The following is an 18,304-nucleotide window of genomic DNA, read 5'->3' on the forward strand; positions in this document are numbered from 1 at the left end:
TGTGGAAACACACCAATGCTGATTTATTCGAGGGCATGGGAAGCCCCGCTCCACGGATGCCCCTGGGGCAGGGCCCCGCCTCGCCCCGGGAGGCCCGGAAACAGAGGGCGCAACCCCAGGTCGGCAGCGCAGTGCAGCGTCCAGTGCAGACCCAGCTCCTCCAGGCATGGCCCCGAGCAGCAGCCCAGGGTGCGGGAACCAAAGGCAGCCAAACCAGTTCTGGGCACTAGCCAAGGAAGGGACAGTGACAGCCAGCTCTGCAGCAGGTGGGCAGGGTGGGGCGAGCCGCAGGCCCGGCTCCCACCTCAGCACTGAGGCACCGGCAGGAGGGCCGAGGCGTGGCAGGTCCGTCCAGTCCGGGCGCCAGCAGGCCGGGCTCACAGGCGGTCCTCTGCCAGCTTGCACACCCGCTTCACCCTGGCGTATGGCCCTAGGGAGTCCTCGAACACAAAATCCCAGAGCACCTTCACCCACGAGTGATGCTGCGGCAGGTGGTCGTAGTACTCGGGCGCGATCTTCCGCACCTGCAGAGAGGGCCAGCAGGTCAGGGGCCGTGAGCATGTGTGCACGTCCATGTGCACGCACGAGCACACGTGTGAGCGCACAGGCACACATGAGCATGAGCACACGCCCTGTCCCTGTGTCCGGCTCAGCCAGGCAGGAGGCTGGTGTGCTGCCTGAAGACAGAGGGGCCGTTGGCCCCGGGCACCTGCCCCATGGGGGTGAGGAGCTATGCACCTCCCCGCCCGGAGCCCTCGCTGCCCAGAGTTTCGGATCCAGGAGGCCGAGGGGCCCACGAGGCGACCTGCAGGGAGCCTTGACTGCTTGGGAGAAGTAAAGGCTCACAGCCAAGAGCAGGGGCTTCCGTGACAGCTTGAGGACTCTGGCTTTGCCACTTCCTGAGACAAGTACCTGCCCTCTCTGAGCCTCTGCCTTCCCATCTGTGAAATGGGGACAAGGGTAATGTGGGCACCTGTGCACGGGTTGTGGCAGGGCTCGAGTGAGACGGTGCCCTTAGCAGGGGGGAGGGGAGGGGAAGAGAGGGGGCTGCACAGCCAGGGCTGGACACACGGGCTGTGGGACCCCAGAGTCACAAACACCTGCAACCCCAGGCAAGTGCTCACATATAACCATGTGCACCAACACGTGTACACACGGGAGCACACTCGGGCACCCGTGCAAACACCTGCACACACAGGCATGCACACGCCCATGCACATGGGCCACTGACCATGCATGCACACACACGTGCACTCACACCTCAGGGACACATGCACACACAGGCAGGCACACACCCAGACTTGCACACTGACACCCCACCCCTGCTCCCTCAGGTCTCCTCAGCTCTCTCTAGCCCCCAGGGCCCGGCTGGAACTCCTCCTCCTCCCCCGCCCCCTTTCTGCAGACGTTCTCCAAGCCCAGGTCTCCCAGACAGAGGCGCCAGTCCTAGAGGCTTCCGCTCTGTGGCAGCTCAGGCCACCCTCTTGGTCACACAGGGCAAGGCCCACCCTGTCCTCTCTGTGCCACAAGGGAGCCCCTGGAAGGTCACAGAGCAGCGACAAGTAGCAGGGAGAGGGAGTCGGGAGCCAGGAAGGAGAAGGGCTTCACGTGCAGTATGGACACTGCTGCCCCATTTTACAGAAGAGGAAGCCAAGGCACAGAGAGGGCAAGGGGCTTGCCCGAGGACACACACCCAGTACATATCATAGCTGTATTCAAACAGGTTTTCATTAAAACAAACGGCCTAAACTAAAATGCTCCTCCAGCCTCTGCCCTCCCTGAATTCACCTCCTTATTCTGCAGCCCAGCACTCACCTGTACCGTGTGACCTTTCCCATTGCCATGAGGACCACAGCTCAGAATGTGGCCATCCCACGATCAGCATGAAAGGAAAAGGAGGCCAGAGCACGGCCCAGCGCCCTCTGCACACCTCCCCACCTCCTAAGGCCCCCGTGCGCCCCTCGCCCACTGCAGCCCTGCCAGCCGTGGCCACATACCAGGGGCAGGTTGCAGCCCGGGATGCTGGGGAAGTCATGATGCTCCATGTGGTAGCCCACGTTGAAGGTGATCCAGTTGAGGGGCCCGTAGTAGGAGTAGGTCTCGTGGCCCTTGAGGAACATGTAGTGCTCAGCCACAAAGTGGCCCGAGATGGGGTGCAGGCCCAGGCCCAGCAGCGAGCTGGCCAGCAGGTAGACCATGGGCTTGACTCCCCCGAGGGCGAAGATGGTGGCATCAGCCGCCAGCTGCACCAGGGCGTTGAGCACCTCCATGCGGGTCACGGCCTTGGGGTTCACGCAGAGCGGCCGCAGCGAGTAGAAGAAGGGCTGCAGCGCCAGCCAGAGCAGCTTGCGGGCCGGCGTGCAGAAGAGCCAGCCCTCGAGGCGCGTGGGCACGTCCACGTCCAGCCCGTCGCCGCCCAGGTAGCGGTGGTGGTCCACGTGGTACTTCTTGAAGGAGGCCGCGTAGGGCACACCCATGGGCAGGTTGGCAAAGATGGCGAACCAGCGGTTGTGGGAGGCGCGCGCCGTGCCAAAGGCGGCGTTGTGCGAGATGTCGTGGATGGCCAGCGTCAGCGAGTGGTTCACACAGCCCCCGAAGGCGTAGGCCCAGAAGAGCAGCCAGCGCCACGCCAGCCCCCGCACCAGCCAGCAGGCCAGCAGCTGCACCAGCACCATCCCCAGCACTGTCCACTTGAGGTGAGGGTCCGGCCGCATCAGGGCCTTGATGGCTGGGTACTTGGCTGCAGGCGGGACCAGGATAGAGAGGTGTGAGGGGGACGCTGGCCGCAGGGGCCGCCCGAGGCCTGCTCCCCTCCCTCCCTCCCTCCCCCCTTCCTTCCTTCCTCTTTCCTTCCTGCCATCTTCCCTCCCTCCCTCCTTCTACCACCCATTAAGCCCCCAGGCAGTGACACGGAGATAAACTTGCTCCTCGAGGATCCCTAAGACCTCTGGGGCCTAGGAACAGGCAGACCTGCCTCCCCGCCATGGCGGGGCACACCTCTGGGGAGGCCTCCCAGAGGGGGGATGTTTGCCACCAGCCGAAATAAAGAGCAGGTGGCGGGCCGGCCCCGTGGCCGAGTGGTTAAGTTCACACACTCGGCTTCGGCGGCCCAGGGTCTCGCCGGTTCGGATCCTGGGCGCCGACAGAGCACAGCTCATCAGGCCACGCTGAGGTGGCATCCCACATAGCACAACCCAGAGGACCTACGACTAAAATACACAACCATGTACCAGGGGCCTTTCAGAAGGAGAAGAGGGGGAAAAAAGAAAGAAGGTTGGCAACAGATGATAGCTCAGAGCCGATCTTAAAAACATTAAAAATAAATAAATGAAGAGCAGGTGTCACCCCCGGGTCACAGAAACATAATGCTGGAGATCCAAGCAGCTCCACGAGCAGCAGGTTAGATGCACGCATCGAGGCGGGTGCGCATTCCGTGCAGCCCGAGACTGATCGGGGGGCGATTGGACGCCCCACACTCGTCAGACTTGGGGGGCAAGGGAGGCCGGCGGGGAGAACACGCAGGGCTCCGCTCTGAGTGCACCGGTTCAGAAAACAAACCAGATCCGAAGGAAACAGGATACAATGTTGGACACGTTTATTTCGGGTGGTGGGTGCTTCTTACACTCTCTCTACTTTCCTGTATTTTGTTTTATTACAGGAAAGGGAAAAACAATGAGAGTGGAAGTTGGCCAAGCAGGGGAGGGCCAGGGAGCAGCCAGACCCCGCAAACCTCAACAAGAGCGGGTGGGGTGGGCGCCCTCAGCGCAGAACAGCTGTGCCCCCTCAGGGCAGGAGAGTGGTGCCTTCCAGAAACCTCTGTGGTTGGCTGGGCCAGGCAGAAGGTGGGTGAGGAGGCTGGCGCTGCGTCCAGGAGCAAGGAGGGACAAGGCCAGGGATCATCACATGCTCAGGGTGACAGACACCCCCAGGTCTGCTCTATCCCCTGGTTTCCCAGTCAGGACAGACAGCCCTCAGGGAGGGAGCCAGCACTGTGATGCACAGATGGGGAAACTGATGCCGGCAAGGGCAGGGGCTTGTCCCAGGGCACCCTCCGTCATCTGTGTCCATCTGCAGTGCCTTCAGTGTCCACCCTTCCTGCCCAGTGAGCCGCCGCCCAGCCTCGTGCTCGCCCTCCTCAGACTGGCCCATGAAGGGTCCCCAGGGCTGCGGCAGAGGCTGGGTCCCGACTGGAGTTGGCCAGGCCAAGGTCAGATCCTGCCTGGCTCTTTCCTCCACGTGACCCAGGAAGTCGCTGCCCCTTTGTGCTCAGAATGAGAAGATGTGACAGCTCAGTTCAGCCACCCAAGGCCCCCTCGGCTAGGCCCCACCCCCTTCCTCCCAGCCCCAAGAACTTTGTGTCAGAGACACCCAGCAGTGGAACAGGCTGCTTCAGAGGTGGTGAGCTACCTGTCCCTAGGGGTATGCAAAGAGAATCACAACATGGGGAAAGGGATTCTGCCCCAGTTGGAGGGGAGACTCAGGCTCAAAATCCTGCTGCCCAAGCTGCCACGCCACAAGCCTGTCTCGGAGTCAGTCTCAATCTCACTGTGTGGCCATGGTGCATTCCCACCCTCTCTGGGCCTCGGTGTCCAAGAGTAAGATAGCAAGGGTGTGATGTGCTTCACAGGGTGTTTGTCCCCACTGAATCGTCCTGCTGGAGATGCTGTGGGAGAGTTGGGGTTCCCACATCCTTGAACCACGGGCCACGACTACCCAGGAAGAGCCAACAGAATCCCCGGGCAGCTTTTCCACCCCTGCTGTCTACACACCAGCGCTGCCACCAAGCCCTTGCCTCATCTGGCAGCTATGGGTGTCTTGGCTCCAACCAAGTGAGCAGTGGCTCCACACAGTCCCCCGGACAGCCTGTGAGTGGCCGATGTGGGGTCTGAACTCCACACAGCGGCAGGGGCGAGCAGAACCAGAACTCCCCTGACACACACACACACACAAATATACACACACTTTGACCTCAGGAGCTCTCTCCCGGAAGCCGGCCAAGGACACCACCCAACAGATCCACGAGCATGGTGGTCACGGTGTGCGGATGAAAGAAAACCTCAGAAAGCATGAGCAAGCCCAGCAACAGGGTAACAAACCTCAGCCCCATGAACAGGGGCCACAGGGGACCACAGGGGCAACAGCATCCCCGGGGGGCTGGGAGGGAGCAGCGTCAGAGCAAGTTCAAATCCTAGCTCTGGACAAGGGTTTAATGTCCAGAATCTATAAAGATCTCCTACAACTCAACAACAAAAAGACAAACAACCCAATTTAAAAATGGGGAAAGGATTTGAAAAATAGACATTGCTCCAAAGATGTACAACTGGCCAATAAGCACATGAAAAGATGGTCAACACCATCAGTCACTAGGGAAATGTAAATCAAAACCACAGTGAGGGACGGGCTCAGTGGCGTAGTGGTTAAGTTCATGCGCTCCACTTCGACACCCAGGATTTGGTGGTTCGGGTCCTGGGCGTGGACCTACACACCGCTCATCAAGCCATGCTGTGGCAGCATCCCACATACACAAATAAAGGAAGATTGTCACAGATGTTAGCTCAGGGCCAATCTTCCTCAGGAAAAAAAACCCACAGTGAGACACCCCGTCACACCCACTAGGACCGCTAGATTCAAACAACAGCAAATAACAAGTGCTGACAAGGAGGCAGAAAAATTGGAACCCTTGTCTGTCCACTGCTGACAGGGACGCAAAATGGTGCAGCTGCTGTGGAAAGCAATTTGGCAGTTCTTCAAAGAGTTAAACACAGAATTACCAAATGACCCTGCAGTTCCATTCCTACCTAAATATACACCCAAATGAATTCAAATCAGGGACACAGATTCTTGTACACCAGTGTTCCTAGAACTAGTCACAATAGCCCACAGGTGGAAACCACCCACGTGTCCATCAGTTGATGAATGGAAAACAAAATGTGGTCTAGCCACACAAACAATGATTATTCAACCTTAAAAAGGAATGAAACTTGCAGTTATAAGCTAAGTGCTGGGGATGTCATGTACAGCATGGTGACTATAGCTAATAATACTGTATCGTATATTTGAAAGTTGCTAAGAGAGTAGATCTTAAAAGTTCTCATCACAAGAAAAAACTTTGGGCCGCCTCATGGCCGAGTGGGTAAGTTCGCGCGCTCTGATTTGGGGGCCTGGGGTTCGCGGGTTCAGATCCTGGGCACGGACATGGCCCCGCTCATCAGGCCATGCTTGGCAGGTGTCCCACATGCCACAACTAGAGGGACCTACAACTAGAATATAAAACTATGTACTGGGGGGTTTTGGGGAGAAGAAGAAGAAGAAAAAAAAGATTGGTGACAAATGTTAGCTCAGGGACAATCTTAAAAAAAAAAGAAAAAAAATTTTGTAACTGTATGTGGTGACGGATGTTAACCAGACTCACTGTGGTGATCATTTTGCAACATAAACAGATATCGAATCATTATGCTGTACACCTGAAACTCATATAACGTTATATGTTAATTATACCTCAATTACAAAAACACTCTTATTTGGATTTTCCACCTTCTCTGTTTCACGATTCCAACTCCCTTAATTCTACTCCCTGGAATTGATTCCCGAATAATCTACCAGCACCGAAAAAAAAAAGAATGAAGCACTCACACGAGCTACAACACGGATGAACCTCGAAAACGTTAAGCTACATGAAACCAGCCAGTCACAAAAGGCCACGTATTGTCTGATCCCACCCATATGAAATGTCTGGCACAGAGACAGAAAGTAGAGGGCAGCAGGGGCTGGCGAGGGGCCCCCGAAAGGAGTGTGGAGTTTCCGTGTGGCGTGATGAAAGCTTTCGGAAATAGTAGCGATGGCTGCCCCACACTGTGATGTAATTAATGCCGCCAAAGCACACACCAAAACAGGGCTAAATGGCTAATTTTATGTTACATATGTTTTATCACAATAAAAAAATGTTTAAAAAAATCCCAGCTCCAGGCAGGGGACCTCAGCTCCACGGCTCCTTCATCTCTGAACCATAAACCAGGCCAGCGGGAGGATTAACGGCCAAGGCTCGGAGAGCGCGGGCTGCGCGCAGACGGATGCCAGGCCCAGGCTTGACGGATGAGTCCACACAAGCACCGGGGAGGAGGCGAGCTTTAAGAGGCAGCCCCCAGGAGGCCAACTGCAGACTGCAGATGGTTTACTGCTGCGGAAAAGAGCCAGCACGGCTGGAGGGTGGTGGAGACAATGGGGATGGAGCAGCGTGGGCTCATTAACTACTCTCCTCCTGCCTGCCCACGTGGCCTGATGCAGCCGCTGGTGTTGGGCCTGAGCCACGGGAGGCGACCTGAGGGAGGGGCACGAAGGCCCCGTGGCCGTAAACCAGGAGAGCCGATCACGGGGTGGAGGGAGAGACTGGCAGCCGTGGTGGGCAGCTAATGGCCCCTCAAAGATGTCCAGTCCTAATGGCAAGGCCTGTGCGCTCGTGAGAGTCTGGGGCAAGGAGAACCAAGGCTGCACGTGGCATTCAGGCTGCCGTCAGCTGACCTGACAACAGGAGGAGGTCCTGGATTCTCCAGGCAGCCCAGCATCATCCCAGGTCCACCAGTGGAAGAGCAGGCAGGAGAGGAGGCAGGCAGGGTGGCCCGGGGAGGACTCCATCGCCACTCCCGGCTGCAGATGCAGGAGGGGCCTGGAGCCCGGGGCGGAGCAGGCAGCCTCCAGAAACTGGCAGGACCAGGAAACAGATCCTCCCACTGGGGCCTCCAGCTGGAGCTTGGCCCTGCCGACACCTTGACCGTCGCCCAGGGAGGCCGTGTCAGACTTCGGACCTCCACAACTGTAGGATTTGAAGTGTGTTGTTCCAAGCCCCCAAGTTTTCGGTGAATTGTCACCGCAGCCCTAGGAAACTCCCACAGCAACTGGACCCGGGACAAGAAAACAGCCGGGGCTCTAGCAGCCCGGAAAACACACCAGCCTGTTCCTCCTGCCCCATCCCTCCACTGGCCCGTGCCAGGCACTGGGCACGGTGGGGACTCATGCCCAGCCCGGCTCCTCCAGGGCCCCGCTACCTGCCAGCCCTGGCCCAGGTGGATGAGCTGGCATGGTGCTGCTCGGCCAGCATCATCCTGCCAGGTAGGGCAAGAGACACAAAAGGACCCAGGTCTGGGGGTGGGGGCTGACATGTGAGCCCCATTCGAGAGGGGGTGCAGGAGAAGGCCTTAGCCCAGCTTGTCCCTGCCCCAAAAGGGGTCCGAGTGAGCAGCGACACTTCAGAGGGTGGGCCTCAGGGTTGCCTGGGAAGATGGGTGCTTCCAGGGAGTGGCTGGGGGCCTGGGGGTGGGAGCTGCAGTGAGGTGGAGCCAGCAAAGGAAGAGGTGTCTTCCTGTAGCCAGGACGAGAGGATGTGCTGGCACCCAGCCGTCAGGGATGCTCACGACCACAACCCAGTGCCTGGGAAATCGCGTGCAAAGTCCTGAGAACCTTTGCATACCTGGAGGTTGGGCTGGGACCGCAGGCCACAGGGCTCCACCAGCCTCCCTGCTCGGGCAACCGGGGACCAGGCCCTTGCCTGCTGAGGCATATTTGAGAGCTGAGCCAGGTGGCTGGAGGCCACCAGCCCCCATGGGGCAGGCCTCCCCTGCTTCCCCTTGGAAGGAGGCCAAGCCTGGGGAAGGAGGCCAGGGCAGGCCACACCTGCACCAGGTGAGCACAGACTGGCAAGCTCTGGGGCACCGGGTCCAGGACCCCAGCTCCTGGGATCCAGGCCAGCACACAAGCCACTCCCTGCCCTCCAGAGGCAGGAGAATTAACAGAGCCCGGCAGTTGTGACCTTGGACTGTGGGCCCCAGGTGCCCCATACATTGATCAAAGATAATAAGTCCTACCTGTGGGGTAGGATATGGGGGCTCAAAGGAGAACACCCCTGGCAGTCCCTTCCACCCCTGCCCCGCCCACCTTCAGGGAGCCCAGTGCCCCTTCCTCCTTCATGACAGGTTCCCAAGGACTCAGCTGCCCCCAGCTCGGCACAGCCGCAACAGGGCCTGGGGTGCCTGGTCCCCAGCCTGTCACTCAGGCTGACGGAGCAGGCCAGGGCCAGTTGTGGCCGCCCCACCTCCCCAGCCTCGGTCCCTGCATCTGGGAGGTAGGCTGTGGTGAGGCTGCGGTGACAGCTCTGAGCCCTGGGAGCTGTTTTTTATTGTCGCTATTAAATACAGTTTTCTGATTTGAGAGTGAAAACGTCCCATTTCTGACCTCTAGGGCTGTGGGTGCAGGTCTTGGAGGCTGATCTGGCCCCGGGCTTGCTGTGACCTACAAGAACAGGCCCCGTGTTCCCAGGCATGAAGGTCACTGGGCGAGGCCATCCTGCTGGAAGCAACGACAAAGGGAGCTGACATACAAGCTGGACTCCAGGTAGCATGTGGCGAGCCCTCAGAGGGTCCAAGCACGTGAGCCCCGGGTCACCTCCACTCGCAGAGGCCCCTTCTGGACCACAGTGCAGGCAGGCGGGGCCCCAACAAGCAGCGCCGGCCGAGCACGGCCACCAGGGAGGCCTTGGCTGAAGGTGTGTGCGGGCAAGACCCCATAAGGGCTCAGGGACAGTGCCAGGGAGCTGGGAGTCCCGTGGGTTCCAGAGGTGGCATGGGCTGGGAGAGCTCACTGAACACCCCGGGCCTTCAGTGGTGACCCCAGGGACGGACCCCCCTAAGAGCAAGCCGGCCCAGCAGCCCATCGCCCTCCTGCGGAGGACTCAACCCTTGCCCAAGGCAAACAGCCAACATTTAACTTCTCAATTCCCCAGCTCCCGGGTCCCTGGGGAGGTGGGAGGCCTGGGGACCTCCTGGGGGAAGATGCTCAGGGCACCAGTAGCCACACAGACAGGAAGCTGAGGTCACCAGGCACAGTGAGGATCTGGGGTAACTGGAGCCATGGGCTTGGGGGTGTCCACCTGCGGGGGTCAAGGAGGGTCACAGACAGGAAGACGGGACAGGCACCCGCTGGGCTTAGCAAGGTCACAGGGCCTCAGCAGGAGCCGTCTCAGATGGCCAGGGGCAGCGTAGCGGCTAGGTGAGGAGCTGAGGGGTGGATGTGGTGAGTGCAGGCGTGGGGGGAGGGGGGCCGGCTGCGGTGTCAGGAAGAGAGACAGACGCCGGAGGACAGCAGAAGCAGGGGACAGGGATGCCGGGCGGGGGTCATGGAGAAGGCAACGGGTGCTGGCTCAACAGGAGGGGGCCTCTTCCAGGGGCTCAGGGAAGAGAGACAGGGATGAGGAGAGACACTAGGCTCCACGGCCTTGGGCTCCATCTTCTCTGGGCCCCGGGGGGATCCCAGCTGACCTCGGGCGGACCTGCCCGCTCAGACCTCCAGCTCAGAGGACAGGAGTAGCTGGACTAGGACAGGCATGCCTCGAAGGCCCTCTGTCCGTGGGGCAGCCTGGAGCCCAGCCTCCTGGAACCAAAGACAAATAGACCCATGCAAATGCTCTTCCAGCAGCGGCCCCGGGCAGGGTCCACGGCAGCTGGGCCACTGGCCATGAGCAGCAGCCATCATTGCTAGAATTCACACTGTCCAGGCATGACACAGAAAGGAGGGTGTGAGGGCCAGGGAGGCCCAGAAAGGGTCCAGAAAGAAGGCAGGGCAAGGTCAACAGGGCTGAGAATGGACCTCAGACTCAGGGCCTACAGGAAGTGAGCCAGGGCCCAGGCATGGACAGGGACATCAGCAGGTGTCACATGCCCAGCGTCTGACACACACTTACTCATGCAGGCTTCACCACCCTGCCCAGCAGGGGACCATGCCCTCATCTTGGAGATGAGGAAACAGGTTGATTTCCACTGGCCCCTCCAGAGAGAGGGAAGACACTCACTCTTCCCGCAGGCTGCCTCAGCCCCCAGAGGCACTGGCTCCAGAGCTGGGCCACCTAGGGGCAAAGCGCCCAGAGAAAACCCTGGGTCCCAGGTCAGGAGAGCCACACTGCAGCCTGGCTCAGCCAAAGTACTGTGTGCCCTTGGGCAAGCCCCTGTCCCTCTCTGGGCTGGCTTCCTTACTCACCATCTCTAAGGTGCTGGCTCTGACAGCCCTGGGGCTGTGAGCCCACGGAGATGGAGTGTGGGAGGGGGAGGCGGCAGGAGGCGCTGGCGTGTTGGGAAACTTGGCTCCCGCAGAACTGTACATGTACATGCAGTTCATATATTTACATGCATGACACACTTGTTCCTGAGGACGCAGAGAGCAGAGCAGGAGGACACGCCTGCTGGAAGGGAGGGCAGCCTGACCCCAACGCCCCCCCACCAGTCCCACAGAACAGTCTTCCGGTGGATACTTGGTTATTCCCAGAACTTCTCTCAACAAATTCTGCTGAGCCAGCAAGAGGGCAGGAAGACGGGAGAAAGGCAGCTGCGGCGGGAGGCTGCTGGGCGGCGAAGGAGGTCCCCGGGCCGGCGCCCGGCTGGCCATGACGTCACTTCTCTCTGGCCTCCAGCAGGGCTGCCAGGAGCACATGGGCTTCGTCCCTTCCACCCTGGACCCGTCCCTGCACCCGCCCTGGTCCTATCCAGGGCTGGGTCCTCCTACCACCGCCCCAGAGGCCAAATGCCGGCGCACGACAGTCTCGCTGGATATGGGGGATGTCCCTGTCATCGCCTTTCATCACCCAAGTGACCCAAGTCTCAGATCCTCCATCCCACACATCAGCTCCCTGCTGCCCACCTGCTTCCCAGCTCCCACTTGACCCTGGCCCCCCACAGGCTACTGGGGAGCCCAGGAGCCCAGCACTCCACCCCTTGGCTCTCCTGCCCACAGCGGAGTGCCTTCACCCCACAGCCCCTGCCAACAGGGGCACCAGTTCCCTTCACGCCCCCTTTCCTCACAGCCCGGGCCCTAACGCCAAGCCCAGAGCTGAAACGCGAGCCCATCCCTGTCTGGTCAGTGTGGAAGGGACCGTGGGGAGCCGCTTCGCCATCGAAAATGCGGGAAGTGGCCCAAAGTGCCTTCAGGAGTCACTGTGCTCGGCCTCCTCGCTGCCTCTTGCTAAAGCTGCTTTTGGTTCATTGATAAATATTTGCTGAAGGTCTGTGGCCAGCCGGGCCCCGGACCACAGAGAGGGAGGGGCACCCGGCAAGTGCGGGCGGGGGTGTCACCCCTGCTGGCCTGGACCCGGCGCCGCTGGAACGTGCTGCGAGGGACACACACAGAGTCCGTCACAGTCGACCTGCAAGTGGGAGGAGAAGGGCTGCCTGCGAGAATAAGGGCGGGGCTGCAGGGTGACCACAGGGCTCTGAGGAGCTCTCTCGATGATGAAAATACTCTCAAACTGGATTAGGTACCTTTACTAAAAATCAACGGGCTGCACCTTTATACAAGTGAATTTTATGGTACATAAATCCTGCCTCATAAAACCTGGTAGAAATTAAAGAACATGGGGGAAGGAATGCCAGGTGGAAGGCCCAGCACACGCATCCACACAGGGCTGGACTGAAGAAGGCCCCGGGGACACGTGAGCTGGCAGCCGCACAGGAGTCGTGTGGCAGGGACTGAGGACGCCCTGCGGCCATGGTCAGGGCCCCACAGAGAAGAGGAAGCAATGGGGGCGAGGGCCAGAGCAGGCCGGGTGAGTGAGCTCGGCCACCAACCTAACCTCCCAGGGGCCTGCGGTGCACAGAAGCTGTAACCGGCCACAAGTCGAAAAGAAAGAAGTCCTCCTCCAAGAGACAAGGGCCAGACGGGGAAGATACTTGTGGTGAACACAGGGCTCCTAGCTGTAATATGTAAAAATCTCTTAGGAATCAAGAAAAAGGATGGCTCCGATGGACAAAGGAGCCGAGGACATGAGGAGAAAATTCACAAAAGAAGGAGGAGCAAAATCAAAGAAGTACTCAACCTCACCATCCAGCTCAGAAATGCCAATTCAGATGGGATGTGTCCCGACTCCCCCAACCAATGGTGAGAGTTAAGCTGCACAAGCTGCGCGCGCGTGCAGAGCAGCGTGACAGGTCCCTGGCCCCGAGGGAGGCAGGGAGGGAGGGAGGGAGGGAACCCGGCGGCGTTCCTGGTGGGCACTGGACTAGAGACGGCAAAACCCGTGCAGCTGCCCACTACCTCCCGGGCTCCCTCCCCTGGGAGCTGCTGTGGGCCCGCCTGGGGAACGGCCTCGGGGGAGGTGGGTGTGGGCCTGGCCCTGCCCTCAGGAGACTCAAACAACTGAAGCGATCACCCCACACATTAATAGAGTCACAGATGGGACAAAGGCCAGGAGGTCAAAGTGCACGGCACCCCGCAGGAGGACCAGGGAGGGGGTGCCTAGGGGGAAGGTAAGCAGTGGCATGGCAAGCAGCCCCCATCTCCGTGCTCAGCGATGCTTGTTGGTAGCTTGAAATTGGCCACGATGGAAATATTTATAGAAATAGGCAAATGCCAATTTGCAAATCAGGGCTTTCTGTCCAAGTGTTTATGAGTGTCAAACAATAAACAATTGAGAATCAATTATTTATGTTTACCAGGATACTGTGTGTGTGTGTGTGTTCTTACAGAGTGTTTCTGAGAAAAGGACATTTAGGCTGAGACCTGAAGGGTGCATAGGAGTTTGGTAGATGAATAGTAGGGGAAAAGAATTCAAGCAGAGGGAACAGCATTTGCAAAAGCCATGAAGTAAAAAATCGACAGATGGGGGAGCACTCCACAAAATGGCTAGAGGTCAAAAAGGAAAGAGAAAGGGCAAAGGGCAGGGGCCAGAGCATGGGGGTGCCTAACACGCCAGGGCAGAGACGGGATTTTAGGAAGGGAAGCCCTTGGAGGAGTCGAGCGAGGGAGGACACAACAGGTCAAATACAGTCCAGGAGTGACCTCTTAGGGATCACCTGTTGTCTGTGCTGCCGTGCACCTGTGTACCCCAGACGCCTCCATCCTCCCCACCCAGCGCAGGGTCACAGAGTGCCTTCCCTTTCTTGGAGAGCTGTTTGTCTCTGTCCTTACCAGGTGATGCTATGGGGCTCGCCCATCACAGCCCCCTGCCCACTGGCCAATCCCAGGACTCGCAGCACTGGCCGAGGTGGGCTGGCTCCAGGGGAGGGCGTGCTCCTTGGGGCAGGAGGCAAGGAGCGCCTCTTTCCTCGGTGGAGTCTCAGAGCTGGGCGGACACCGGCCTGGTGCTGCCTGAGGCCTGCCTGGTGGAGGAAGACGAGGGCCACATGCTGACTGCAGTGGGGATGAGGAGCACAGGGAGACTGGCCTTGCGGCCCGCCGACATCCCTGCGGCTGGGCGAGGAGCGTCCACAAGCTCCCCTGAGAGCTTCGGACAGTTCTGTTCTGGATTTTACACCGAGAGAGCCCCGGCCAGGGCCTCGCCTAAACAAATGAGCCACCAGCTGCCAAGAGTCTGACTTCCTTGTTTTCCTTTGGTTATTTGAATTTCTTTTTTTACCAGGTGTGTGCCCTGCTTTTATAAGTGAAAAATAAATAAGTAAAACAAAACAGAGACAAAATCACAAAGCTATTTGTTTTTGAAAAGAGAGATCCAAAGCCTGCTTCTTAAGCCGCTGGCCACACCCGGCAGACTCTGATCTCCTATGGGACCAGTCCTGTGGCTCGGTGCCTGCCTCCCAGTACAGGGAGCCGCAGCCCCGGACTCGCGGACTACTGGGGGGCAGTGGGACCCCATGTGCCCTGGGAAGCATGTCCCCATCCAGGCAGGAGCTGAGAGATGGACTTTGGTCCTGCCCAAACAGCACTGCAGCCACCTTCCTGAGTTCTGACTCTGAGATTAGGATCTTTATTGAGCATCCGATGGCCCCCAGGAGGTTGGCATGGGCTGAGAAGCCACCTGGGTGGGGCCGGAGCACATCCTCGAGCAGGTGTCTGCCTGAGCACCAAGCTGGCCTCTGTGGCCTCTGAGCTGTGTGACCCTAGGCCAATCACTTCCCCTCTCTGAGCCCCACTCTGCTGCCTCTTCTGTAAAGACCTACAGGATTTCTCTCGGGCTGGGAATGGCACAGGCATCAGGGAAGCAGAGATGGGAAGGGCCTCCCTGTCTTTGGGGAGAACACAGGCCTGAGTGTGAGAAGGAAGAACATCGCAGCTAACATTGATTGAGTGCTGGGCTTGGCGCATATCACTACCTCATTTAATCCACACAGCAACTCCGTAAGCAAAGCATTGGCATTAACCCCTTTTAACTCAACCAAGCCTCAATTTCCTCATCTCTTTATTGACTTGCCCAGCGTCACGTGACTAATGAGTGAGTGCTGAGATCCTTGCCAGGAGCCAAGTTCCAGCCCTCTGCAGACTGCCCCAGAGAGATAAGAAGGCCGTGGGCTGGCGCCACGGAGGGGAATCCCAGAGGAGCGCCCTCACCCAACCCAGGCCAGGGTCCATGAGGGCGGCTGGGGTCCACAAGGGCAGCCAGGGGGGCTTCCCGCAGGAGGTGGCACTGAGCAAGAGCAAGCCGGGCAGAGCGGGAAGGAAGGACATCCAGGCAGAGGAACAGCTTGTGCAAATGCCTGGGAGCAAGAGGGAACGGCACATTCCACATTCTTGAGCTCAAAACTGGACCCGTGCGGAGGCATCCCTGGCAGCCAGTGGAAGCTGCGACTGAGCAAAGCTCCCTGAAGAGTCAGCCTCGAGAAGCTGTGCTGTCCCCGCCCTGGCCCGTCGCCTCCCTGTGCTCCAAGTCTCCCAGCCTCGCCAGCCACCCCTCCAGGAAGCTGCCTGGGTTGGTTCCAGGGCCTGTGGCTTCTCTCTTTAGAGAGAGAACCTTCTCCCTGTCCTGGAGTGCTGGGTACCACACTGGGCACATCCCTTCCAAGACCACCTTTCATCCTCCTACCTACCCTGCCAGAAAAGACCGCACCCGCTGTGCAGACTGGGAAACTGAGGCTGCTGCCCAGAGTGTGGGGATCCCTCCAGGCCTCTCCGTGGGCCAGGATATGTCTCTAGGCCTTCTCCACCTGGGGCCAGGTGCCCAGGGGGGCTGTGAGGGGACGTGGGGGGACAGCCAGGGGAGGGGAAGGAAATACAGCCCTACCTTGGACCTGCTGGGGGGCAGCAGCCAACACGCCTGCCCTCTGGGGGGAGGGAGGACCAGATGATCGCCAAGACCCCTCTGAGCCACCCCCAGGAAGTTCCCAGCTCTGGGGGAGACGATGCTGCCACTGCTGAGACCTCAGACAGTTACTGCTCACCTCACAGAAGAAAACCTCGGAAGTCACAAACCCACCCGGAGGGGCCTCCAGCCCTTGAACCCCCAGCCACAGCAGGGTATGGTCATGCGCTAACCACTCAGCGCATCTTGTGTCCGAAAGGTTTAAAAGTAATGGGCTGGATCTTTCCATAGTCTTGAGGTGGGGCAGGAAGACACCAAAGGGAAAACTCTAACAAAAAAAAACAATCGATTGGAACGCATTAAAAAAAAAAAAAAAAGCTGCTGCAATAGCAAGACAAATTATAAAGGGGAAAAATATCCGCGACATCTAAGACAAAGGGTTAAAAGAGCTATACAAAGAGCTCTGACACTGGGCAAGCAAAAGACCAACCCAAGAGAAAAAAGAAAAGGTTAAAATGGCCAATGAAACATTGAAACCAATCAGCGAATAAATGCAGATTAAGCCCACAATAAAAGAGTATTGCTTCATTAGTCTGATCGGTAAAGATTAAAAGGTTTAATCTGTAGGTTTAATCGCCAGGTGTAGGCGAGGGTGTGGGGAAACCGGGACCGTTCCTGGGGACGGGGAGCGCGTCCAGCCTGCTGGAAGCAGGCCTGGCGCTGCGGGGACGACCCGGTGGCGTCCGGTAAAGGCTTTTCTGGAGGTGGGCGCCCTTTAACCCGAACTCCGGGTAAGGGACGGTCCTGGGTCAAGACGGAGCCGCTGGCATCAATGACGGTGAATCCGCAGGACGGGCGCCCATGTACAAAAGGCGACCTCGCGGGGCACTAAGCCACACAGAGGAGCGGCCACCGTGTATTCACCATAAAATATAGGACAGGCGGACGGGATGGTCTGGGACAATCTTTGTTTTTAAGAAAAGTTGTCTCTCCTTCGCGTTCGCGTCCTCGGAGGCGCTCATTCCGCCCTGAGCTCGGGCGACCGCGGGACCCAGGAGCTCCGCGCACAGGCGCGGGGGGCGCGCGGGCGGCGCATCCCGGACACACCGTGCCCCGGAGCCGACCCTGCGCCGCCGCGGTCCGCGCCCCGGGAGTGGCTCACGTCCCACAGCCGGGATGGAGCAGCTGAGAGGCGCTCCCCGGCGCGCGGATCCGGGCTCGGATCCTCGGGTCCCGGATCCCAGGACCGAGGCAGAGACGCAGAGGAGTTTCAGACCGGGAGCGAGGGACCCTCGGGGACGCGGACCGGCGACGCTGGGGAGGGGAGTGGCGCTCCCGCCCTCCTTCGAGCAGGGGTAGGGAGAGCCTGCTGGGCATCCGGGCCCCGCAAGAGCCACCGCGTGGCTCGGGCTGGCCCACCACTCCAGACGGCCCCGCGGGGCTGTCCCCTCCCGCCGCGGGGCCCGTGCTCACCGAGCATCTCCTTGCGCCGCTGCGTGTGCGGCTGGTCGGTGTAGACCCACTCGAAGTCGCTGCGGCCCGCGCTGTTGCCCATGGTGGGGCGGGGAGCGCGGCACCGGCGCACGGCGGGCTAGGCTCCACTGCACCTGCCCAGCCGCGCCGCCCGAGCCGAGTTCGGGGCCGGGGCGGGGCCTCCGGGGGCGGGGCCAGGTGCGCGGGGCCTGGGGCCTCGGGGCGTCGCCGGCGCCCTGACCTGGGCGGTCGCGGGGGCTCTCGGAGCCTCCGTCCCCTGGTGGGGAAAAGGGGACGATTCCGCGCGAGTCCCCGGGGCCGGGTTGTGCGCGGACGCCGTGTGCACTCAGCCACCCTCCCCGCCCCGCTCTCCGCGGCCGGTCGTCGGATTCACGGAGGCCCCACCGCGGCTGAGCGCCACTTCTCTCCGCGGCCCAGACTTGCTCGCGCTCCTGCCGCCCCCGCCCCACCGACTAGCCGGTGTGCGCAGAGCTGGGGGAGCGTCGGAAGGATGGAGATTAAATGGCTGTGACAGGGCCAGTAAACAGAAGGTGCTCAGGAAAGATTTGCCAGGGCAATTATCCCTTCTACCCACCTCTTTCACAGTTACACAGAGGGCGGATGATGTGCCTGTGACAACCTCGTGGAGGTGTCAGCCCCACCTCTGCCTTCAGGGAAATTGAGGAACACAGGGACACAGACGGAAGAGGCCTATTATGACTCAGGTTGATACGTGCCATGACAGAGGGAGGCCCTGGGACAGCTAAGGTCCAGTAGAGGGGTCTTTTGCATTAGGCCTTGAAGGATGAGTAGGAGTTCAACTGC

The 18,304-nt window shown here is 59.6% G+C and overlaps 1 protein-coding gene across 5 annotated transcripts; it reads right to left on the reverse strand.

Moving 5' to 3' along the window:
* DEGS2 (delta 4-desaturase, sphingolipid 2) lies at nucleotides 1-18,139 on the reverse strand. 5 transcript variants are annotated; one of them, XM_070249270.1, is made up of 5 exons: nucleotides 18,075-18,133; nucleotides 9,226-9,336; nucleotides 7,519-7,810; nucleotides 1,998-2,740; nucleotides 1-524 (listed from the first exon to the last, which is right to left on the reverse strand). In XM_070249270.1, the coding sequence occupies exons 4-5, from the start codon at nucleotides 2,712-2,714 to the stop codon at nucleotides 378-380; spliced, it is 864 nt and encodes a 287-aa protein (XP_070105371.1). In that variant the 5' UTR covers nucleotides 2,715-2,740; nucleotides 7,519-7,810; nucleotides 9,226-9,336; nucleotides 18,075-18,133; the 3' UTR covers nucleotides 1-377. The 5 variants fall into 5 exon arrangements, with proteins under 5 accessions (XP_070105371.1, XP_070105370.1, XP_014591261.2 ...); XM_070249269.1 differs by lacking the exon at nucleotides 7,519-7,810 and having other exon boundaries at nucleotides 18,075-18,139; XM_014735775.3 differs by lacking the exons at nucleotides 7,519-7,810; nucleotides 18,075-18,133 and adding an exon at nucleotides 15,989-16,100.
* Nucleotides 18,140-18,304: the final 165 nt, after the last annotated feature.

This window comes from Equus caballus, chromosome 24 (assembly GCF_041296265.1).
Source record: "Equus caballus isolate H_3958 breed thoroughbred chromosome 24, TB-T2T, whole genome shotgun sequence".
Taxonomy (NCBI): domain Eukaryota; kingdom Metazoa; phylum Chordata; class Mammalia; order Perissodactyla; family Equidae; genus Equus; species Equus caballus.